Source organism: Pipistrellus hanaki (assembly GCF_964339955.1).
Source record: "Pipistrellus hanaki genome assembly, chromosome: 9".
NCBI classification, from domain to species: domain Eukaryota; kingdom Metazoa; phylum Chordata; class Mammalia; order Chiroptera; family Vespertilionidae; genus Pipistrellus; species Pipistrellus hanaki.
This window is the reverse complement of record NC_140511.1, coordinates 80,662,883-80,687,207: the sequence shown is the minus strand read 5'-3', so window position 1 is coordinate 80,687,207 and position 24,325 is coordinate 80,662,883. Positions and strand designations below refer to the sequence as shown.

The window sequence follows — 24,325 nt, the reverse complement described above, 5'->3', positions numbered from 1 at the left end:
TAGCACAATATCCTCCAATTAAAATGTTTTATTCCACAATTTTCCTTAAAATGTTGGCATCTGCCCTTTGCCCTAACAGCGGATCGGTGATGGATAAGTAACTTAGAACAGCTTCCCATGGAGCTGCGCCCGGACCACCTGAGGCTTACAAACAGATCGCTGGGCTCGCCGCAGGCTTCCGCGTTTGTCTGCGGGCAGTCTGGGTGGGACTTACGGGTTCTCTGTGGAGAGGTGACTCGCTATTTCTTTCATCTCTTCATTCTTTCTAGCCCTGGTGGGTGGTTCCGTCGGTTGGAGTGTCATCCATTTATGTTTCTTATCCTAGAGCCTTCAGTTTGACTTACACTCCAAGCATTTTTCCATGCTGAGTGAAGTCATGGACATCCCTTTTCTCATTCCATCACCAACAAACAATCTACTGCACACCCTCACTTCCAAAGGTCCTTAAAGGTACAGGGAACCTCACTGTCCAAATCATTCCGTCCCCAAATTCAGCTCGTTCACGTTCAGATAGTGAGAGACCTCTCTGTGAGCAAGTGGAATCTCTCAAGTTCCTTGTAAAGGAACGCTGAGTAAGACATTTTATGACGGGCAATACTTTGATAAAATATCCCTAAGTATCTTGAATGTTGATGTTAACGACAAAAAGATGTAACAAAACTGTTGCGGGCAAGAGAGAATAAATACCTCTGTAGTTTACTCAGAGTTCACAGATGTGACCACAATGTGAGATTTGAGCTGATGACTGAGCTGAACCTAGATGTCAGCATAACACAGAGCAAAGGTGATTCTTTTTTTTTTTTAATATATTTTATTGATTTTTTTTTTGCCCCCCCCCTCCCATACATACCCTCCCTCCCCAGAGTTTTATGTCCATTGGCTGTACTTATATGCATGTATACAAGTCCTTCGGTTGATCTATTACAAAGGTGATTCTTGACGGTAATTGCAGGACAGACATTCATAGAGCACTTGCTATTGGCCAATTGCTGTTCAAAGCACCCGCTGTGAGCAGGACCCAGTGGTCCCTCCTCAGAGCCGGGGGCATTTAAGACCTCAGCGTGATGGACGGCGGGAGCCCAGGTCCTCTAAAGAGGAAACATTACTACAGTACTTTTAATACTCTGCATCTTTTATAGTGGGAACGTTATTACTACAGTACTTTTAATACTCTGTATCTTTTATAGTGGGACCGTTATTACTACAGTACTTTTAATACTCTGTATCTTTCTATAGTGGGAACATTATTACTACAGTACTTTTAATACTCTGTATCTTTTATAGTGGGACCGTTATTACTACAGTACTTTTAATACTCTGTATCTTTCTCGCGAGTCTGTGTAGCATGGTCTGTTGTGTATTTACCTCCCATTTTGTTTGTTTTTCCTGTTTTGTTTCCGTTAGGAGAGAACATTGAACTTATTCTGAGCTATTTGAAGAAAGTGACTAAATGCACCTGGGTCAGGCTGGCTGTGGGCATGAAGTGGTTGGGAGAATCCAAGAACATGGTGGTGAATGGCCGCAGACATGGAGGCAGGTTGTCTAATGAGCATCAGCAGAACCAGCCGAAAGTGCCGCACTCGGGGAAGGACTCTGTGAAGGCTGGCAGACACGCAGGGGAGAGGAGGTCGAGCAGATGTATGTACACAAACTTGCTCTTTTCATTGTGATGTGAGGCAGTAATTCTTTCCCGTTTGTAATGTATCCGTGCTCTGTTGTATTCAAAACAATTCTTCATGTTCTCACATAGTATAGTATTTTACTCTTTCAAAGTTGTATCAGTTTTTATTCTCATCAAATGTGTCAACTTCAGTTTAATGCTTAATATAATAACTTTAATCATCCTTTTATATTCATGGTTTTAATTATATTTTGTAGAATTTATACCTAAATTGCTAATCTGTACTATAAAAAAAATTTAAATACTGCTACTTACCTGAATTTCTTAAAAGTTCAAACTGTATTTTTTATATTTGATGTAAATATAAATATGTATGTCTTTGAAAACTTACAGTAATATGAAAAGTTAACTCTGATTTGCATGATAAATAGAGTTTAGGGCAGTTTCACAAATTGTCACCATTTCTTACATTTTATAGAGTGAACAAGCCTTTATTCGGATAGGGAGGCAATATTAAGTTACTTTTTTACCTTTATTCCTCTTGGTAAGAATAAAGGTTGAGAGTTGTAGAAATTGTAGTTTTCACAGCTGTTGTATGAGCAGGATGAACATAAGCCGAAGAGGACAACTGCAGGAAGGTTTTCCAGAGTGTCTGACCGTGTTACGGAGTAGAGCTTTTTCTCTTTCTTACTTTTCCTGAGGTAATTTAGCGACTGCTAAACAGCCTTAGTTTGTGTTGGAACTTGCCTGCTCCCCGTACAGTGAATTAGCCTGAGTGTCCTGCAGTTTCAGCTAAATGCTCTAGTTCTCATTCATTTCATTTTCACCTTTCAGGGGTTATGCTGTTCATTGGTGGCCCATACTGCCCTTAACCTTAAACAAGTCACTGTTTTTGTAATGGATGCTCTTCTGCATGGCACCTCCCTGCCCCTTAGCGTGTGATGGGAGCCGGAAGGGACTGAGAAATGTAGTGACTATAGCTGTGGTATTGGCTCTGTTCAGTAAGTTAGGCATTTCTTAATTTAAAAAATATATATTTTTTTATTGATTTCAGAGAGTAAGGGAGACAGGGAGTGAGGGGGCGAGGAAAGAGAAGAGAAACATCGATGTTGAGAGAGAATCATTGATCGACCACCTCCTGCATGCCCCACACTGGTGATTTAGCCCCAAATAATCTACGGATTGAATGCATTTTTCTGTCAAAATCTCAACTGGCTTCTTTGCAGAAATTGACAAGCTGTTACTAAAAAATTCTTATGGAAATTTAAGGGACCCAGAAAAACTAAATCTTGAAAAAAAAAAAGACTCTTAGTCATCAGGAAAATGCAAATTAAAACCATAAGGTACAACAACCATTAAAACTAGAATCAAAAGGATAGTTAGTAGTGTTGGTGATGATGTGGAGAACTTATACCCTCACACACTGCTGCTGGAAATGTAAGCTGGTGCATCCACTGAAAAACTGTCCGGCAGTTCCTCCAGAGGTTAACATGGAGTTACATATGGCCTGAGCATTCCATTGTCAGGGGTGTTCCTAAGAGAATTGGGATAACATATGTACACACAGAACTTTCATATGATTGTTCATAGAGACATTACTCATAACAGCCAAAGAGTGGAAACAGCCCAATGTCCCCTGGCTGGTGAACAAACAAAATGTGGTAAGTCATACAGTGGAATATTATTTAGGCATGAAAGGGATGAAGTACAGCATGGATGAACCTTGAAAACATAGGCTGATTGAAAAAAGCCAGTTGCAAAGACCACATATTGTATGATTGTAGCTGTATGAAAACTTCAAAGTAGGCAAGCCCATGGAAACAAACTGGACCAGCGGTTGAAGGGGCTGGAGGGAGAGGCAGGTGGTGGCGGCTAATGGTGTGCAGGTTATTGTGGGGAGGGGTGAAATGTTCCCAAATCGATCGTGGTGATAGTTATACAGTTATGGGAATATATTAAAAAGGAACTATTGTACACTTTCAAAGGGTGAATTATATGGTGTGTGTTCAGTAGCTGCAGTGTCAATAAAGCTGTTACAGAAAATAAGTGATCTGATAGCTTTTCACAGACCCACATGCAAATCATGTACCTACCCTTTGGCAGGGATTTTCACAGAAATGTGTGTTTGTTTATTTATTTATTTATTTTTAAGAGTGAATGAAAAGAAAGTTAACCTTCACTGTGGGTTTCTCTCATTTGCCTTCATTTTGAGAGTCAGCTGGTATCTTCACCGACTGCGGTGGGACTCAGTGACACGTGCTGGAGTGAGCACTGCTGAAACTGATAGACACAAATTCGGCCTCCTTTCCTCTCTTTACAGTGCTTTTCTTCCAAATTAACCCCATCGACTTCCATCACGTATATATTTCTTTCATCTTCCTTATTTTTCAATCAAAATATCTTCAGACAGGTCAGTTAGAAACAGGCCTGTCATTCTCTTTTCTCCTTTCCCACCTCTGCTACCTCGCTTTGTAATCATAGGCAAGGAAGTTCTTAACCTCTGGGCCTGTTCCCAGCCAAGTGGAATTAATGATCACTCATCCACCTGAAAGCAGGAAGCTGGAGTCAGCTACTTGGGACTCCTTTTGGGACTTAAATCAAGCTCTCCCCGCTGTTCCTGACTGCAGAGAGCTCTGTGTCCATAGTACTCCCACGTCCATTATTAAAATTGATTGAAATAATGTTAGTTCTTGATTACTAGCTTGAATGGGCAAAGGTTTTTAAGGTGGACTTGTCATTTTCAATTTGAGTTACTTTTCTTTTTCTTTATTTGCAGGTAATGGTAACTCAGGATTCGAAGGACAGAGTCGATATGTACCATCTTCTGGAATGTCCGCTAAGGAACTCTGTGAAAATGATGACCTAGCAACCAGTTTGGTTCTTGATCCCTATTTAGGTTTTCAGACACACAAAATGAATACTAGGTAATTTTAAGTCTTTATCCTGAATGACACAGATGATGTTGAATTTAAGAAAATAGATGGAATGAAAGAAAATAGATTTTTTCTTTCAGTCAGAAATTTAAATGACATTAAAGGAAAGTACTTTGCCTCAGAAAGATTTTCTATATGTGAGCCACGAAAAGCAACAAAAGCTGCTGAGAATCTTGTCAGTTTTAATTCTGTGTTCTTATTTTATCTCAGGATATTTCTTACTAAAATATAAAGCTAGGGGAGCATCTTTATTCTGTTCTAAATGTTGATGCTAATTAGTGGAAAGAAATCTGACAGGCATCCTGTACAACCTTAAAAGTGTATATTTTCCGACTAAAAGTACATTATAGCCTTTTCCCATAGTTTTATTACAGGCATTTCTAAATCATTGCCACTGTGTTTGATCTTTGAGGTGCAGCAAAGCATTCAGCTAAGTAAGATTCAACTTAGTAAGCGTGAATATCTTTAAAGACATGCTTACATTCAGGTGCAGATAAGAAAATAGATGTGCAAGTGCTTTATTGAGTATTAAAGGTCATCTACTTACAATATTACTGCATCACTCTTGAAATCTTCATCCTTTAAATTTCTTTACTCTACTTCCCTAAAAAGGCTCTTAGAGAATTTTGTAATGCCCTCCACCATACAGCTTCTCTCTCTCTCTCTCTCTCTCTAACTTCCACGGAAAAGGGTGTTCAGTCTGAGGGAAACGTGTGGGGACTTAGAATGTAGAGCCAAATCCGGGCAGCGCCCACTCCTGCCTCCGTCACCCTGTACGTGGTCAGTAGCTCCCGTGTCAAGGGCCAGCCCTGGAAGGACTTGATCACCAGGTGGATATCACCGATAATTAGGGGCAGTAGGAACTGGTGATAAAGGTGATTAGAGGAAAATCTGTGTTCATCTTTTTCCCTTTTAACTCTCTCCCTTGCTAAAATTAACCCTTTGCACTCCGAACCATTCTGGACATTGGCTACCAGCTACTCGACGCTACTTTGCAGCAGAAACGTGCGTTGAATTAACTCAATTCCCCGTAATCACTAATAAACTGCAATGTTCCCCCTGAGAGGGGACATCCGAGTGATATGCTAGAATTCCGATGTCCCCTGAGAGGGGGCAGCGGAGTGCAAAGGGTTAAAACAAAATGCTGTATGATGCATTTATTAATTACATGCTAAACCCAAAAAGAAGTAATTCTGGTGAAAATTTTACATATGTCTCCTTTTTCCCCAACTGACCCCCCCACCCAGCCAAAATACCAGAAAATTGGTATTTTCATGTAATTTTCAGTCATCATGTGTCTGTCTGTCTTTACTTAGTAAAATGAAGTGAAAAGCTGGGATGGACTTGAGAGGTTCTTTAAATAGTTCCCTGCCTTCAGAGGGGCAAATATCTAAATTTTCTTAATAGGAGACAGATGGCTGTCCTCTGGGAAGTCAGCAGCCTCAAAATGCCATAGTGTTCACGTAAAGTCTAGTTTGTATTGTATTAAGTCCATTTCCCTTTTTTCCCTCAGTAAACGCAGGAGACCTGGCCGCTCTAGAGCAAGCATGTCAAACTGGTGGCCTGTCAGCCAAGAGTCCACGAGTTTGGCATGCCTGCAGAGGATCCTGATAGCATAGCCTTTTTCCCCCTGAGTTAAGAAATGTGAATCACTGATTCTCATAACAATCTAGTAGCAGCATTCAGGATTTTACTGCAGAGGCCTATAATTATGACCTGGAGTCATCAAGAAACGTATTATCTTCATTAAGCCTTATATACTGAAATATGGAAGCATATAAACCATTTTAGAAAGTGTTCCAACAAAACTATAAGCGTTTCTAGTGGCTTTAGGAAAGAAATCTGGGTGTGCAGGATCCCCATGCTTTGACTGTTCCAGAGGATGAAAGCTCACCTGTTACTGGGAAATAAGTCCAGTCCTGTCCTATATAATAAAAAGCCAATATGCAAATTGACTGAACGGCAGGATGACTAATCACTATGACGCACACTGACCACCAGGGGGCAGACTTCAACACAGGAGCTGCCCTCTGGTGGTCAGTGCACAACCACAGGGGGAGTGCTGCTCAGCCAGAAGCCTGGGCTTGTGGCTGACACGCACAGTGAGTGACGGAGCCTCTCCTGTCTCTGGGGCATCCTTCGAGGGCTCCCAGACTGCGAGAGGGCGCAGGCCGGGCTGAGGAGCCGCTGACCCCTCCTCCCCCCCACTGCACGGACTTCGGGCACTGGGCCTTGAGTTTTCCATAAAACCCTCCTCGGTAGTTAGTTTCTGGGAGTCACTTGGTGAATCTTAAGATGCTTAACCAACGGACACAGACACGGGGGCTTGCCCGGGGTGTGGATGGCTGGGTGGGGGGTCAGCTATGGAAAAAGGAGACACACCGGAACAGGTGCCTCAGTCATGCCCCTGCGGAGGCTGTCGAACCCAGCGGCTGGGCAGTGTCCGAGGACGGGCGCCTTGGCAGTGCGCTGAGCAGGAAATGATGTTATAAAGAAATGCAAGAGTCACTTTTTCTTTGGAGTTTTTCTGATCCAAACTGCAGTCTGTATAGTCCTTGCTCATCCTTCTACTACTGTAACTAATTTTATTTTACTTTATGTATTTGATTTTGTATTTATATCCTCTGTTGGATATGAATTTATAAATCACGTTAAGTGTCACTTTGAAATTAAGTGCTTGACTAGAAAGCGTAAAGGAATTCTTAAATCTCCTGACTCGGTGTAATGTGAACGGTGTACTGTGGGAAGAGAGGGTTTTAGCATCCGGCTTTTGTCCTGCTGAGACTGGAACACAGTGTCTTAAGGATTTTTGCAACAGCTAATATTGTAAATCTGCTTAGAGATGACAGGTCCAGGTTGTACAAATAGTTTTCATTGTTGTTGTTTGTTTTTGCATTTCCATAGCAGCGCCTTTCCTTCGAGGAGCTCAAGGCATTTTTCAAAGTCTGACAGTTTCCCTCACAACAGCCCTGTGAGGTAGGTGGAGCGCGTTGCAGACAACGATAAGGTGCCGCGCACCGGCACAGCCCGTATGATGTGCTTTGGTGTGAAATAATGGAGGTGTTGGCACAAGCATGACTTTCAGAACATGTTGCAAACCTTTTAAAATAGTTTGGTCTTAGTCATAGTTGTATTTTAAAAAAATGACTTGTACTCCATAACAGGGTAATTTTAAGAGAAATCTTTCATCAAAGATCAGGAATCACTCCCTGGACTAGCTGAGCACTGAGCAGACTCGGCCAGGTATGTGTCCAGTGGCTGGCTGGCTGCAGGTGAAGAAGGAGCAGAGCTGCGGCTCTGGCCGGCCTCCTCCTCCTCCTCCTCCTCCTCCTCCTCCTCCTCCTCCTCCTCCTCCTCAGCCCTGCGCCTGTCAGTGTGCAGTCCAGCTTTCTTCAAAGGGGAAATGTGTTCAGTGTTGCCTCATGGTTTCTTATTTTATATCTTAAACATTTGAGCATTTTTCTCTCTTTTCCTCTCTCCTTCCCTTGCTCCCCTTTTCCCGTCCTCCTCTCCTCCCCTCCTCCAGTCAGCTCATGTTGTACATGCTCTGGAGGGGACATAGTGCAGCTAACACAGACCCGCCACCCTCTTCATTGCCCAGTGCTCTCTTGGGTTCGGACACAGGAAAACCAAATAGCCAGGAACCCTGGAAGGCAGTCTCAGGAAAGAGTGGGGAACAGGTGTGTGGGAGTGTGAATCCCTGTGTTTTCCTGCCCCTTTTAATAATAATGATTGTCAATGACGTTTTTCTTATAGCAGCCATTCATCAGAGGTGTGGGAGAGAGAAGAGAAATGTTTGGTTTATTTAAAGTAGCAAACTTTGTGCTAGAGGAGGCACATTGACTGGGAAATACCAGCTTCCTGTTTCTCTCCTCCCCTAACACCCACTCCGCCCCCACACGCCCGATGTAGGAGTGTCTAGAGCCTTTCCCTGAATGCTAGAATACCAGCAGCTCCCGCTGCCTGGGCTCCGGGCTGGTGTTCCATGGCACACACAGTCCAGTCCTGTTCTGTGTGAAACCACACGAGAGCGCCCTGATCCGCACCAGAGCTGCTGGGAAAGGCTTCCCTCAGCCAGCCTCAGGGCCTTTTCCTCACTAGCTGGGCCAGAGGCTGCTCAGACAGCCTGTTTTCTCCTCGCTCTAAGAGCCGTGCGAGGAGAGCTTTGTGCGGTGTGAGAGATCTACAGCGATTGTGATGAAGGAGGCAGAGGGTATTTTCTACTCAATAATAGACAGCTGTTTTAATGTTTTTAAACATCTTCATGCTGTTTGCCTGGTCCTAATAGTGTCACAGTCTTATGCTAGTAAGTAATTCTTATTCCCCGGCAGTGTTTGCTATGCTGGGGTTTGCTTGAACCGCCAGCCTGGTGATTTACTGGGTTTTGGTCGGGTTTTTGAAAACAGCTGCCTCTTCCTCTTCCTGTCTGTACCCAGACCCCTTTTCTTCCTTTCCTCACTCTCATTTCATGCCCATATCAGCCAGCTGTGACAGGAAGTTCGATGGCAATTATATTTTAAGTGAAATGGAGGTTCTTGCTATTGGCAAGTAACAGTTTGCTTGTGTTTGACTCAGCAAAGCAGAAACAACGTCAGCACAGGAAACGTGGAAAGCAGACTATAGCTAAATCAAGAGTAATTCTCTTGTGTTGGTTTTAGCATATAAATTGGCATCATGAACAAGGAGTAACAAAGCTCCAACAGCTGAAAGGCGTTTTTAGGCGGAAGCAGCGGTCTCAGGAGTGAGCGCACTGAGCCCATAGGAACAGCCGGCGTCCGCTCGGGGCTGCGTGTCCTGGAAACGCAGGGAAGCCAGCCTGACTCTGACTTGCTTGCTAATGTGTTGAGCCATGCAATTGTCTTAAATAGGGTGTCACTGGGCACTCCCATGGTGGACACCAGGATTGCCGGTTCCTTTCTGCCACCTGGAGCACTAACATGGCTATACATTGTGTTTGCTCAGAGTGAGGTACTAGGATTGCTTTTCTGTTCTCTGCACGAAACACGGGTTATCCATTTCCTGACATTTCACATTTTGTTTGTGTGAAGTGGCATGTGCAAACACTCCTAGTGTAGCTTTGCAGCAAGAATGTCAAAGAAACCCAATCTGGACAAAAATCACTTGTGATATCTACAAGTCGTTTAATATTATAACTGGATGGAAGTTTGCAGACTTTCACAATTCTGCAAGTCTTTAGACTATTTTGACATATTTTGACAATCTTAGTTAAACGCATTCTGAATTGTTTAAAGGACATCCACTCGTCTATCTGCCAGAGCGGGTACACTAATAAAACACGGAAAATAAAATTTGATGTCCATTTCTTTACATGACGCCTCTGGGGTAGATAGTTGGAACTCTCTCTCTGATGGTTCTGCTCTGTAGTTGTGAGAGCTTCCGGAAGCTATAGTCTGAGCTGGACAGTTCCTGGAGGGGTCAGCGTGCATTAACGCATCTGAAGTCGCCAGAAGCCCTGTCTTCAGTGGTGTTATCCCTTCTCTCTTCCTGTTCTGTCCTCTGCTGCTGTTGCCCAGCTGATGCCCTCTGTCCCTGTTCGCCTCTTTGAATGTAGCCTTAAGATGCTCTGCTTAAATTCCCTCTCCCTGTGCCTGCCCTCCTCTGATTCTTTCCTGCCTGTTCTGGAAAGCTGAATTCACCCTCTCCTTACTGCCCAGACGTATCTGCACTTTAGTTATGATTTCCATGCTTTAAAGTGCTAGGGTGCAGGTTGTACCACAGTGACCTGCATTTGCCTAGCGCTGCTTTGCTTAACTGTTGATGCCTGTGTATGTCTTTTAGTCCCGGACACATTTTCCCTGTAAGAGCAGTGGCTAGTCTGTCCCTTCACCATAACGCCTGTGTGTACACAGCACCTAATAAATGAGCCTTGGTAAAATATTGTGGCTTAACATTTTACTGAAACGTTATGAATACAATTATGGTAGCTCATCTAGAAAAAAACCCTGCTTGAGTGCTTCCTTTCCTAGGTCTTATCTCAGTTTTAGCATTTTCAGATTTATGAAGTGCACAATTTCAGTTGGTAGAGTAGGGTGCATAGTTCAAATTCTTTTTCTTGGCCTTTAATATTTTTTTTTCTTAATGTATTCTATTTGAATAGCAGTCTGTAATTCCGTTTTTTGGTTGGATTTTTTAAAACTTTATTTGGGAAAATAAGCCAAATGAAATTGACATGAAAAGACTTTTTTTAATATTTAAATATTTAGTTTTAGAAAGAGAGAAGGAGGGGGAGAGAGAGAAAGATGGATGTGAGAAACACCAATCGGTTGCCTCCTGCACATACCCCAATGGTGGTGGTGGGGGAGGGGGTTGAACCCACAACCTAGGCACATGTCCTAACTGGGAATTGAACCAGTGATCTTTCATTGTACTGAATGACATTCAACCAACAGAGCCACACCTGCCAGGGTGACATTTTGAAATTAAGATTTAAGTGCTTTTGATTGTAGTAGATGTTTTATTGAGAGCACTACTTTAGAATGAGGGACTTGCAGACTTAATTTTACTTGGACTATGGTTGTATTGTGTGTTATTTTATGACTAGAAATGTAATATGCTGAAGTCATTCTAGCTAATTTTATTACTAGAAGCCTTTTATAATGGTACACCAACTGTTTTTCCTTGTGCACCATACAGCAGTAGTACTTTTGCCCTCCTTTTGTTCTCTGACTGCAGTTGTCAGAGATCAGTTGGCATGGTGCTGGAACATCAAAGTGTACAGGATGTCAGGGCTCCGGGGTACTTGGTTTGGGGTCGATCTGACCGCACAAAGGCTGCTGTGTTAGCGCCATGGTTCTGTTTGCTTCGTCATTCATCGGGAGCTCGTTGCCTGGCACTCTTCTGGTTGATTCTGCGTGTTTTTAAAAGTTGTCCCTCTAACACGCAGTTAGATGAGCTCTGTCGTAGGTCTTCCATTTTGTACCTCAGACTGGAATAAGCCTGAATAGAGAGCATTCACTTGAATCATCGGGTCCCTTCTCAGTTAATGAGATAACAGTGAAATAACAATATCAAAATGCATTTTGAAGACAGAGAAATTGTTTCCTGGTGGTTAATATTACTTGAGCAGTAATTATCAAGATTATTGAATGTTTTCTTTTGTTCTGTCGGGCAGTTTTTAGGTTACTGTATCTTTCTCAGTATCTCTTATCAGTGGCCCAAGAGTGATGGCAGATAATTAAAGTTGCTGTCTTAATTTTGTTCAGATTCCGGCCTATCAAAGGAAGGCAGGAAGAGCTGAAGGAAGTCATTGAGCGCTTTAAGAAGGATGAGCACTTGGAGAAAGCCTTCAAATGTCTGACTTCCGGCGAGTGGGCGCGGCACTACTTCCTCAACAAGAACAAAGCGCAGGAGAAGCTGTTCAAGGAGCACGTAGGTCTATTGATACGATGAATACTGTTCATATGTTTGCCTAGGAATAAGGAAACTAAAGCCTACATTTTGGTGAAAACTTGAAGTCAGTTTTTTGTGAAACTAATCGTATGAAGATCTAATAACATAGGATCCTTTGACTGTCCGAAGAGAAAACTTAATCATCAGAAGTGAGATTTGTTGTGAGCTTTCAGAATAACATAGCCATGCCATTCGGTACTCAAATATGTGAAATGTTGAAATATCAACAAAGTATTTTAAAAGTGCAACATTTTTATATTGTTGTTCATGGTTTGCTTTTATAGTTCTATGAAAGTCTAGCAGGACAAACAGTTTACTATAAAGTTAATGTCAAACTTTTTCTGTTTTAGGTGTTCATTTACTTGAGAATGTTCGCAACTGATAGTGGATTTGAAATACTGCCTTGTAATAGATACTCATCAGAACAAAATGGAGCCAAAATAGTTGCAACGAAAGAGTGGTAACTATTGCACTAGTGTAAACCCATGAAGTAATGTTGTTTGCAGTTCTCTCTGACTCGCTGTGAAGTGCTAAGGAAGTCCGGAAGGGATGGAGCCGGGGCTCACCGAGAGGAACAGGCAGGCCGGTGCCCTGGCTCCTCATTCCGTCCTCGTTGCTTAGAACTGGAAGTCTGAGTTGACCAGATTCTGTGTCTAAGCTGAAGTGTGTTTTGTTTTCTTTGGGTTGAATCCAGGTGTCTTGCTCAATAACGGGCTACTGAAAGGTTAGGGAGGCCAGGGTTGGACAGCCTGGCTTCTGGAGCTGGTCCTTCACTGGCCTGGGAGAAAAGTTGGGTATGGAGCCTTCATGATCCTAGGGAGTTGGCAGGTGGGAACTTCTTAACACATTGCTTGCTTTAAAAATGCATAGACAGCTGGAATGCAGATGGTAACATTGAGCCCGTTAGAACGGTGACAGCATATGGAAAAGAGAGAGTGTGTGGTTATATCTTCTTCCTCTGATGCCTGTTCCCTACCTTTTCTCCCAAAAGAAACAAGCAGCCCTTCCGTATGCCACCCTGATATGTTCTGTAGGAAATGACGGGGTCAGTGCCTGGAAGCGGGGGGCAAAGAGCACTACTCTCAGGCTCGGTGTGTGTGTGTGTGTGAGAGAGCATCTTCTCGGGATGATACGCCTGTTGCCAGCTCCGTGGCCCCCTGTGTGTCGGGGTGTGGAGGTGTGAGATCTCGGTCCTAGAGCTGCGCTGTCAGTACAGTAGCCACCAACCACATGTGGCTCTTGAGCTCTTGAAATGTGGCAAGTCGGAATTGAGAAGTGCAGTCAATGTGGTACACATGCCAGGTTTCATACGAAACTAAAGTTTTCGTTAATATTTCTTAGCCCCATGACCTGCTGAAATAGAATTTGGGGTTTATTGGGCTAAAATATATTGCTAAAAGTAATTTCACGGGTTTTTACTTTCTTAAAGTGGCTGTTAGGAAATTGAAGATTCTGTGCTGGGTTTGCATTCTGTCTGTGGGATGGCGCTGCTCTGTAGTGTTTCCCAAACTTTTGACATGTGTCCCCCTTCTACAATTTCCGTAACGCTGAGTACCCCTCGTATCATGAGAACGTAGAATTAGGCGCAGCTAAGCACGGTGCAGTGCATATCCCCACCAAACTCCGGTGCAGCGCGTACCCCCACCAAACTCTTCCCGTGCCCCTGGGGGTCCGCGGACCACACCCTGGGAAACACTGCTCTAGAGGGTAGCATCCCAATTCTGGGTCCTCATGGCTCTTCCCACACTCATCCGTGTCTCCTTCACCCAGTGTCGGCAAGCTGAATTCCGCCGGCAGGAATGGAGTTCTTGCTGCTGCAGACACTGCGCTGGGCGCTGCGGGTGTTCGGAGACATGATAGGCACTCAGTCTGTCCCGGAGGCTCTCAGCCTCGGGAGGAATGAGCAGGTCCATGGCTGCACAGCACACGGCACAGGCTCTGGGCTTCCCGGCGGGGATCCAAGCAAGTCAGCTACAACATGCAGAGCTGGGTCTTCTCGATGCTTGGGAGCTTATTGGACAGGCTTGTTTTAATAAAAGAAGCCTTATTCATAATTACTAGTAATTTTTAACATCACATATTTTAAATAGGAAACGAAATGACAAAATAGAATTACTGGTGGGTTGTATTGCCGAACTTTCAGAAATTGAGGAGAACATGCTGCTTAGACACGGAGAGAACGACTTCAGTGTCATGTATTCCACCAGGAAAAACTGTGCTCAGCTCTGGCTCGGCCCGGCCGCATTCATAAACCACGGTAAGCGCTCTTCCTCCGCCGTCAGCATGGGTGTGGGGCGGTTCCGCTCCGTCCGAAGGCATAGCAACCTAAGACCATCTTCCTGTAAAGCAGGTTAAGAATATGTCCCTGCCCCGAGTTACTAAAGGAAATGTTCCCGTAGTTTAACTGAAGACATAACTTCTATCACAGGTTGTAAAATTACATGGAAAGCTTATTTCAGATTTCTGTAATTGTTCGTGTTTCAGATCTTATCTACAGTTAATTGACTTTATTTTTGGACATTTTTCAGATTGCAGACCTAACTGTAAGGTAAGCATAAAAACTGTCTATCTCAAGTATTTAGTTTTTGCTTTAGGTACGAGTTTCTTAATGAGTTCATTTCATTTCAGTTCGTGTCCACTGGTCGAGATACAGCATGTGTGAAGGCCCTGAGAGATATTGAACCTGGAGAAGAAATCTCTTGTTACTATGGAGATGGGTTTTTTGGAGAAAATAATGAGTTCTGCGAGTGTTACACGTGTGAAAGGTAAAGAATTAAGTAAGATGTTCAGCTTTTCCATTCTTTTAACCACCTGATGAGCATGGGCATGAAGTCCCGTTATCTCCTCATTATTTAAATGCAGGAATAGTCTTCTACATTCTGGAGCATTGGAGCCAGTAGCAGCATAAACAAAACCAAAGGTCCTTAACTTTCAAAGGCACTGGCACCTGACCCTTAAAAATATTATTACCAGCTGTTCTTATGAATGGATCAGAATTCAAATGCGCGTCAGTAGAGAATGGGAAATACTTACACTCATACACACACAGCCACCGCACAGCCAGGGGTTTGCCGTGAACATGGCAAGTGAATTTCAACTGCTAACAGACATAAAAGCCCTGACATAATCTTGTGTGTTATCCTCTGGAATGTTTTCTTTTTAATGCACATACTCTTCATAATTCCTAAGTTCTGTCACTTAGCAAGGAACCTCTTTGTAGGACCAGCCAGGTTTTGGATCCTTGTAGAGGTCCCAGCCCTGCCGTGGCAGCAGTGATGTTCGCACGGCTCACTGCAGCGGCTCTGCACCGGGAGCTCCCAGCGCAGCCCCCGCCTGTCCGGGTGGCGCTGCCGGAGGCGCCGTAATGTCTGTTGAACCCGTTTCGCGTGCCTTGCACCGCCCTGGACAGACTGGTGTTGACTCATTCAGTCCTCACAGCCACCCTGTAGAGAAGGTAGTAAGGCAGTAAGGTGGCCCTGTTGCAAATGCAGAAACTTAAGTGCTTAACATATGATTTACTTACTCTTTTGAATAGAGCTGGGAAGGAATTTTTCTCTATACACTGAATAAAGCAAAGCTTTGTAAAACTAGATTCCTTTGGGAAGTTTAGGAACTCTTAGTAAGTACCCTCACTTCAGAAAAATTCCGTCAATACAAATAGAGCAGGTTAGAAATTGTTCTTATCCTGTCTGAAAAGCAAGTCTTTTGGTGTCTTATTTAGCAACTTTTTTTTTTATAATATATTTTATTGATTTTTTACAGTGAGGAAGAGAGAGGGATAGAGAGTTAGAAACATTAATGAGAGAGAAACATCGACCAGCTGCCTCTTGCACACTCCCCACCGGGAATGCGCCCACAACCAAGGTACATGCCCTTGATCGGAATCGAACCTGGGACCCTTCAGTCCGCAGGCCAACGCTCTATCCACTGAGCCAAACCAGTTTCGGCTAGCAATATTTTTATAACTTAACTAGAGGCCCAGTGCACAAATTCATGTACCAGTAGGGTCCCTCTGCCTGGCGTGCGGGATCAGGCCAAAATTGTCTCTCTGACATCCCCTGAGGGGTCCCGGATTGTGAGAGGGCACAGGCCAGGTCAAGGGACCCCACCGGTGCACGACTGGGGCCAGGGAAGGACGTGGGAGGTTGGCCAGCTGGGAGGGATTGTGGGAGAGCTCCAAGGCGTGTGCTGGGAGGAGTGTCACTCAGTCCCGATTGGCCAGACCCCAGCAGCAAGCTAACCTACTGGTTGGAGCATCTGCCCCCTGGTGGTCAGTGCACATCATAGTGAGTACTTGAATGGCTTTAGCATACATTAGCATATCACACTTTGGTTGAATGGATGACCGGACACTTAGCCTATTAGGCTTTTATTATATAGGATTGTGGTCATTTATGTTTAATTCACGTATTATAAAGAATCATTTAATCGTTTTTATAGTTCAGAAAGTGAGACTTGCATTAATACAGCCTAGCCTTCTTAGACAGAATTTCAGCTGGAATTTGTATCTTTCAGTTCTAAGTAATGCCTCATTTATGGAAATTCTCTGGGTTGTTGTTTTGTTTTGTTTTTTCATTCCTTAATTCTCAATATTCAGTGATGTAGTGTTAAATTGTGCAGGAAAAAGCTAGAATATACTTAACAGGTGGGTTATTTAAGCCACAATTTAGACCTAACTATATTGCACTAACCAGTTTTGAAATTGAAGATTTAGTTATCTACACATGAAATTCTATGGGGTTCAATGGTTTCCCATGGGCAGTTAATAATTGGCAATAGTCATAACAATTGGTTTTGTGATTTTAAGTTTAGAGCTTTTTGGTGATTTTATATATATACTTAATTCCTTTTGAGAGTCCTAGACTTGGTAAATTTCCAGAGATGGTTGAGGCCTCCTCAGTTCATCACATCTGTAATCTGATGTGGCCAGAACCCTCGGCAGCCGATCGTATGGTGCGTAAGTACGCTATTTGTCTGACGTGTGCTGTTTTCTCTTTCAGACGAGGAACTGGTGCTTTTAAATCCAGAGTGGGACTGCCTGCGCCTGCTCCTGTTATCAATAGCAAATATGGACTCAGAGAAACAGATAAACGTTTAAATAGGCTTAAAAAGTTAGGTGACAGCAGCAAAAACTCTGACAGCCAATCTGTCAGCTCTAACACTGATGCAGATACCACTCAGGAAAAACACAATGCAAGTAAGTAAGGGAGATTTGATAAGCATCTTTTCTTATGTGTTTTCACACAGTTTGTTCTCTAAAGTGTGTTTCAATAGTTTTGATCTCTTAAGAACTGAGAGAAGCCCTGGGACTCGTGCACTCCAGCAGCTTCGCAAGATTCTAGAAACGCTCTGCCACAGAAGCGGCTGTGCTGGCCTCCGAGTCCAGGCGCTCCTCCAGACTGCCCGTCTGCTTTTCTTGGCTCCTGGGTAACTGATGTTACCACCTTCAGCCTGTGTTCCAGGGTCGTCATGTATGTTTGAAAGAAACATTTTCAGGTGCTAGTTTCACCATAATTCTGTCATGTCTTCCGAGAAGACGGGACGGGTGGGATCTGACGGGCACACGTGTTTCTGGGCCCAGCCAGCCTGCGAGGGTGGAGGATGGGCTGGATAGCTTCTGGCTTCAAGGTCCCCACCTTTTTACTACTTATCTTTTTTCAAAATGAACGGACCCAGTTTACTAAGTCATTAGTTACCAGGCTCTTAATTACGATAAAGGAACATTTTAGATGTCAGTGTGCTATGACATATTAGCCACTAACAAAAGTAACAAGACGAAAGGAGAAAGAAGCAAGCTTTAAGATGCCAGGCCAGGGAAGGGGGCGCAAGACCTAATGGAACTGGAGAGAGAGAAGGAAGAAGGAGAGGAATGAGAAGAAAGCTGAGCGAACAGAAGAAAACACCGCATCCTGCCAGAGTGTGAAGGCCAGGACTTCTGATGCGGCTGTCTCACCGGCGATGCCCGTGTCTCTGGCTCCGCTCACATGGCAGCTTCAGTCCACCTGGCGTCGGACAGGCATTGAGTTCGCAAGTTTTGGCTGGTGATCCCCGGTGTATGCCGGTTTGGGCACTGAATGCTCAGATACTTCCAGTGCCTGTGCCTTCTGAGGCCTCGTTATTCCAGCTCTTCTCCGTTCTCACACGTGCTCCCCCCACACTGGTGCTCCCCTCTGGGCAGACAGCCCCAAAGAGCGGGAGTGCCCCCCAGGGCAGGGCTCACTGCCGTGAGTGCCCGAACCTGCTGCTGCCGCCGCCTCAGTGTGATCCTGTGCGTCCGGTCCGTAAAAATGTCCAACGTGAACAAGAGCAGTGAGTCCGTCACTCCCTGCGGACTGTTGGTCTAACAATAAATGCCGCACAATCACTGTTTGTTTTCCGAGTGTGGTTCCTTGTGAGACGGGAGGCTTGTGAGGTCTCTCTGTGAGACGGCCACCGTGCTGTCCACACTGATTGGCTCTTGGCATTTGTGGGTGTTTTGTGTTCTTATGCATTAACTATTTCTAATGCATAGATTCCGAACTCAGTACACCACTTAGTTTAAAAGATTGGAACACAAATATTTTTGGAAGGTTTTGAATATATTACTAAGTGACCATCGGGATATTTATTAATAAACTAAACATTAGTACTTACTAAAAGCCTGGTAGTCGTTGAAGAGAGACATACGTGTAGGAGACTCAGCCCCGCCCTCGGGGAGCTCAGGCCCTAGTCCCAGGACGGGGAGGGGCACCAGTCACCCCACAGCCTTCCTGACGTGCAGAGGGAGCAGGACCCTCTGGGCTGTGGTCTCAGCATCGCAGACAGGCCTCACTTCCCGGCGGCCGCGGACCCGGCCGCTGCTTCCTTCAGCCTCTTTCTGCAGAGCGGCTGGCTGCCAGCCTCTGACTGCCGGCCTCGGCGTTGGTGCTGGCTGAGGGCATGTGGTGGGCGTGCTCGGTGCTCTGACCAGTTCCAGGCTTACTCCAGCCACCTCCTTGGCCAGCATACACTCAGCCACGTTCACGCAGTGTTTTCTCAGACTCTGCCATGCATTCTCTTAGGCTGTGTTTCTTTGGTGCTTGTGTCTTAGACAAACAGCCTCCTGAGCGTGTGAGGGGGAGACCGGTAACGCAGCTGGGGGCAGAGCCAGAGCCTGAGCTTGGTGCTGAGGGCGGCGGTGCTGCTGAGGCAGGGACTCCCTGTGTGGCCGCCCGCGGATTCTGCAGCCTGTCTGGGACTCAGTGCTGGTGGAGGAGCTGCTTTCCTGAGCAGTGTGATATTCTTAAACAGTTCTGCCTCGTGGGAAGAAGAGTTATTCCTTCTACACGGATTGTTTTAAAAAAATTTAGTCCTCGTCTGAGGATATGTTTAATTTTCATTGACTTTAGAGGAAGGAAGGGAGGGAGGAGACATAGAAACACTGAGATGTGAGAGAAACATCCATCAGTAGCTTCCATGCTCGCCCTGATGTGGAATCAAACCCAAGACCCAGGTATGTGTCCTGACTGGAATCAGACCGCCACCTTTTGTGTGGGGGCGCTCCACCCCAATGAGCCCTCCTGCCAGGGCCAGGGCCGTGTCCGAATGGCATCTCAGAGCCTCGGCCTGTTTGCTTTAGCATCTACAGAGCGGAAACAAGTCCTTTTTTTAAAAGTTTTTTCCCCCCTAAACCGGTGTGGCTCAGTGGATAGAGCGTTGGTCAGTGGACTGAAAGGTCCCAGGATCCATTCCGGTCAAGGACATGTATCTTGGTTGCGGGCACATCCCCCATAGGGGGCGTGCAGGAGGCAGCTGGTCGATGTTTCTAGCTCTCTACACCTCTCCCTTCTTCTCTGTAAAAAATTAATAAAATATATATTTTTTTAAATAATAGTATTTTTGTTAAATAATTTTTTTAAATATATTTTTTTAAATAATAGTATGGGGTTTTTTTGTTTTTTTTTTTTTTTAAGTATGTTTTTGATGATTTCAGAGAGAGGTAATTAGAAACATCAATGATGAAAGAATAATCGATCAGTTGCCTCCCGCATGCTTCCTACTGGGAATTGAGCCCACAATCCAGGCATGTACCCTGACTGGGAATTAAATTGTGACCTGATTTATGGGTCAACACATACCCATTGACCCACACCAGCCGGATGAGAAATCCTTCTCACAAATTCCGTTTACGTGCCTGAATTGTGCCGTTATTGGAAGATTCCCACGTTTTAGGTTCTTGTGCCGGGATGGCTGGGCCCTGCCCACAGTCGGTGCCGTGATACGGAATGTTGGCATTGCCAGTGCCTCAGGTCGGTGCAGAACGGAGACGTGGCCAGTGGATAAGCTGCTCTTACTAAGGACTGCTGTCCCGGAGGCAGGGGTGGGTCCCTGCGTCTCTCCTGTCACAGCCGCAGGCCCGGGCGGGAGCTGCTGCGGGTCTGTGGTCACATAAGACGGAGGAGCTGGCTGCTCGAGTTCTGACGTGTCAGCCGTGTGTGTCCTCGTGTCACCTCATGGCGGTGCTCCCGGGCATCGCCAGCGCAGAGGGGGCGCAGGCCTGGCCCGCGGGAGCCTTGGGGTTCGGGGCCGCTCTTGTATCTGCCTGCAGCCCCTGAAGCCGGCAGGGCTGCTGTGATCTGAGGAGCCTGAAGTGACGGAGGGCCGCGAGGCTTCTTCCCAGGCGCTGGGGTGGCTGCCTGAGAGGCAGTGCTGAACAATTGGGATCTTAACCCATTTCCTCAGTTCACATCCCACCCCTGCCGCTCGCAGATGGACGGTCATAGGCACACCGGTCCACGTGAGCTCTGTGCCATAGCGAGACCGCTCTGGCCCCAAAAGACGCCTGTCAGCATCGAGATGGTGCTACGGTGGCCGTCTGCCCGACCTGCTACCTCATAATGGTTAAGAGTGTGTTCACCCAGTTAGGGTAGGTTAAGCATTGGAGGTCTGTCCCGGCCAGTGGGGGAGTCCCGCCTGGTGTGAGTGCTGGTGCCAGGGCCACCGTACCTCCTACGTCAGAGCCCGAAGTCGCTGATGCATCAGAGCCAAGGACAGTGTGGCCCTTTGGGGGCAGCGAAGAGCCCTTGGCCCTTGCCACCCTCTGGTCTTGGCCACTTGCTCACACCTCTGCCCAGCTTGCTTGTGTCTGTTTTGACCTTAGACTTGGTAAGCACACTTTTTAGTTGGGCTTTTGATGAGGTCATGCTTTTTAGACAAGATGAGAATACACTCTAAATACATAACCGTAAGGGAAACAAGTCGTAGCATCAAATAGTCTATTTTGAGCTGCTGAGAACAAACACCCACGTGGACAGCTAACACTGGTTCCATGGGAAGAAGGCGTGAGAGGAGAGGCAAGCGCCAGAATCACCATGAAATGAGGTTTCATCTGATGGCTTCAAATCGTCCCAGTAAGACAGTGAGAGCACCCCGTCCTCTGTAGGCGGCTGGACAGGCTCCCTGGGAGACGTGGTTCCTCTGAACTCCAGAGGGTGAGAAGCTGGCCACGTGAAGCCATTCAAAGCAGAGGGACTTTATTTTAAAATTACATACTCATTATATATAAGGGGATGCTTGTAGAGCTTGAATAAGTAAAGTTTATCATGGGCGGAATTGAAGGTAGGAAGAAAGGATGTGAGCACAACTTAAAATGTTGGATTTGATTCTTAGAGCATTCGCTTATTAAAAGGTTTAAATCCCAGAAGTGACTTGGGTACTAGGAAGATCATTCTGTCCGCATGGTGGGGAATGGGATGTTGGGGGAGCAGTAAGAGAGAGAAAAAAAAAAGGTGGCCCTAACCGGTTTGGCTCAATGGATAGAGTGTCGGTCTGCGGACTGAAAGGTCCCAGGTTCTATTCCAGTCAAGGACATGTACCTTGGTTGCAGGCACATCCCCAGTAGAATGTGTGCAGGAGGCAGCTGGTGGAATTTTCTCTCGTTGATGTTTCTGGCTCTCTCTCCCTCTCTGTAAAAAAAAAAAAAAAGGTGGAGCTGTTGCCCTCAGGCAGGCAGGCGGCTGTGCACTGACAGTGGAGAGACGTGCAGGAACGGCCTCCAGGGACCTGGCGGCTGCTGGTGAGGCCGTGAGGGAAAGCAGGCGTCAGGAGTGGCCCCCGGGGCCCAGGGGGACAGCGGAGAAGTTCAGTGTGAGCATGTCCAGGGGCTACGGCAGCCTTGGGGAGACCCGATGCCAGCGGGGATTTGGCGGTGGGTCTGTGACTAAGGAGAGAATCGGTTGAGAGATAGTGGCTCAGGAAGGGGGTGGGCGCCTCTCACCAGGAGGCTGGCTTTCCAAGGGCCTGGCACAGCAGAGGCCTGAGGGCTGCGGTGTCTGTGTGGGCAGGTGGAGAGCGAGTGTTCTCGGGACAGCGGAGGGGAGAGGGTTTCCCAGGAAAATGAACGTCAGCAACATCACATTCTGCAAAGGAAGGTGAGGGCGGAAGGTGCTCCCTGGGTCTCACGACCTGGCGGTGGTCAGAGATGGGCCAGGTGCTCGTGTAGGGGACAGGCTGGGTCCCGATCTGGGATCGCTGTGGAGAACGCAGTGTGTGTGTGACTATAAAGCACAGTGGCTGCAGGTGTGAAATGAGAAGGGGTGGGGAAAGGGACGAGAGGCTGAGAACACTAAGCGTGGCCATGGAATGGTCCTGGAAGAGTCAGGCTGGCAGAGGACCCCTTAGGCGACCGAGAAAGCCGAGCGCGGAGCGCTGGTGTGGACTTCTGTCAGTAAACACGGGGCCTCCTGGTGCGGCTGTGGTTGAGCATCGGCCTATGAACCAGGAGGTCATGGTTCGGTTCTTGGTCAGGGCACATGCCTGAGTTGAGGGTTTGATCCCCAGCATGCAGGAAGCAGCTGACTATTGATTCTCGTCATTGATATATATATATTTTTTAAAATATATTTTATTGATTTTTCTTACAGAGAGGAAGGGAGAGGGATAGAGAGCTAGAAACATCAATGAGAGAGAAACATCGACCTGCTGCCTCTTGCACAACCCCTACCGGGGATGTGCCCGCAACCAATGTACATGCCCTTGACCGGAATCGAACCTGGGACCTTTCAGTCCACAGATCGACGCTCTACCACTGAGCCAAACCGGTTTCGGCTGATATTTTTTTCTCTCTCTCCCTCTCCCTTCGTCTCTGAAGTCAATAAAAATACATTTTAAAAAATAAGCCAATAAGTGCCTCTACCAGTTCCACCTTGAAGGAAGCCTTGAAAGCAGAAATTCTTTAACCGAAGAATTCCCCAAATATCCTCATATTTTAAAAATCATTTCCAGCCAGTTCTGTATGATTCCAGTTCATATACATGTCTTCAAAGGGAATGGCATCCAAAATTACTCCTGTTCTTCAAAAAATAGGGGCCTCATTTCTGGGGATTCTGCTGGTTTGGGTCCCTCAACTCCATGTGGGGGCCCGCCTTGAGTACAGAGCCCTTTCGCGGGTGATGCTCGGAGTGCTTGTTTCTCATTCTGGTTCTCTGAAAAGACTGACTGGCGGCGGCGGACTTGCTCAGCCAGGAAGAGGGGACAGCGTCGCCCTGGCCGCCTCCGGGCAGGCAGTAAGGACCGTCTGCCCGGCAGTGCGCTGGACTGACCCACATTCGTTGTTTCTATTTCCTTGTTTTCTGATGAGACGGGCGGTTTGGTGTTCTCAGCTTCTCTGTGAATGGTGGAAAAGGGGTGTTTTGATGGGGATGAGGTTTTCGGGTGGGGAGTGTGGGAAGCTGAGAAGTTGACTCCTGTAAGACCCTGTGTAGGTGCACAGGAAGGCAGACAGAGATGGAGCTGGTCAGCGGAAAGTCAGAGGTCCTCGGGGCGCAGCTTAAACTGTCACACGTACGGCTTTTGGGAAGCCCTTCGTTTGCCACTCAGTTCCCAGTAGGATCACCCCAGCCTTCCTGTCCTTGTCCGGAGGAAGGAGTTGGAACCCCTTGTCTTGAGAGGAATTGTGGCGGCATGCTTCTCCTCTCGGTGTGATGGTGGGCAGGAGGGGGCGCGGGAGGGCGGCCGGGCCGGGGGACTGCTGACTCCCAGCGCCTCGGGGAGGGGGTTCGGTCGGCAGTTCTCGGGGCGGGTGTTAGGACACAGACGTGGTTCCTCCATCTCTTGTTGAAACTGTTGGACTAGACAGTGTCTCTGAGCCCATTTGCAATCTGTTTCCTAAGTTAACGAATAGTTAGATTTTAGAAACCTATTTAAAATGATTATTTTAAGGATTTATGGAAGGAAAAAAAATGATTTTCCCCCTTCGATCCACCTTCAAATCTCTTACATGGTGAAATACTAAGTCGAAAAGAAATACTCATTTTGACCAACATCAGGTAGATGAAGGAATGCAGAGGGGAATCTAGGTGCTTGGTAGCGGGAGCTCCTCAGACACCCCGTGCGGAGGGAGTCG

The 24,325-nt window shown here is 46.1% G+C and overlaps 1 protein-coding gene across 6 annotated transcripts in view; it reads left to right on the top strand.

Moving 5' to 3' along the window:
- The window catches only part of KMT5B (lysine methyltransferase 5B), a gene marked incomplete at its 3' end in the record, with an annotated part of 42,904 nt that overhangs the window by 13,418 nt on the left and 5,161 nt on the right, over positions 1-24,325 (top strand). For 2 of the 6 annotated variants that reach the window (XM_084893755.1, XM_084893756.1), the window contains exons 2-10: positions 1,405-1,638; positions 4,398-4,545; positions 7,459-7,530; positions 11,778-11,943; positions 12,315-12,424; positions 14,055-14,221; positions 14,493-14,512; positions 14,593-14,729; positions 16,965-17,161. In XM_084893755.1, the coding sequence (XP_084749881.1) occupies positions 1,479-1,638; positions 4,398-4,545; positions 7,459-7,530; positions 11,778-11,943; positions 12,315-12,424; positions 14,055-14,221; positions 14,493-14,512; positions 14,593-14,729; positions 16,965-17,161 (1,177 nt within the window). In that variant the 5' untranslated portion in view covers positions 1,405-1,478. Of the gene's footprint in view, positions 1-1,404; positions 1,639-4,397; positions 4,546-7,458; positions 7,531-11,777; positions 11,944-12,314; positions 12,425-14,054; positions 14,222-14,492; positions 14,513-14,592; positions 14,730-16,964; positions 17,170-24,325 lie in introns of those variants that run through there. The other 4 variants (XM_084893758.1, XM_084893759.1, XM_084893757.1 and 1 more) reach the window with 3 other exon arrangements.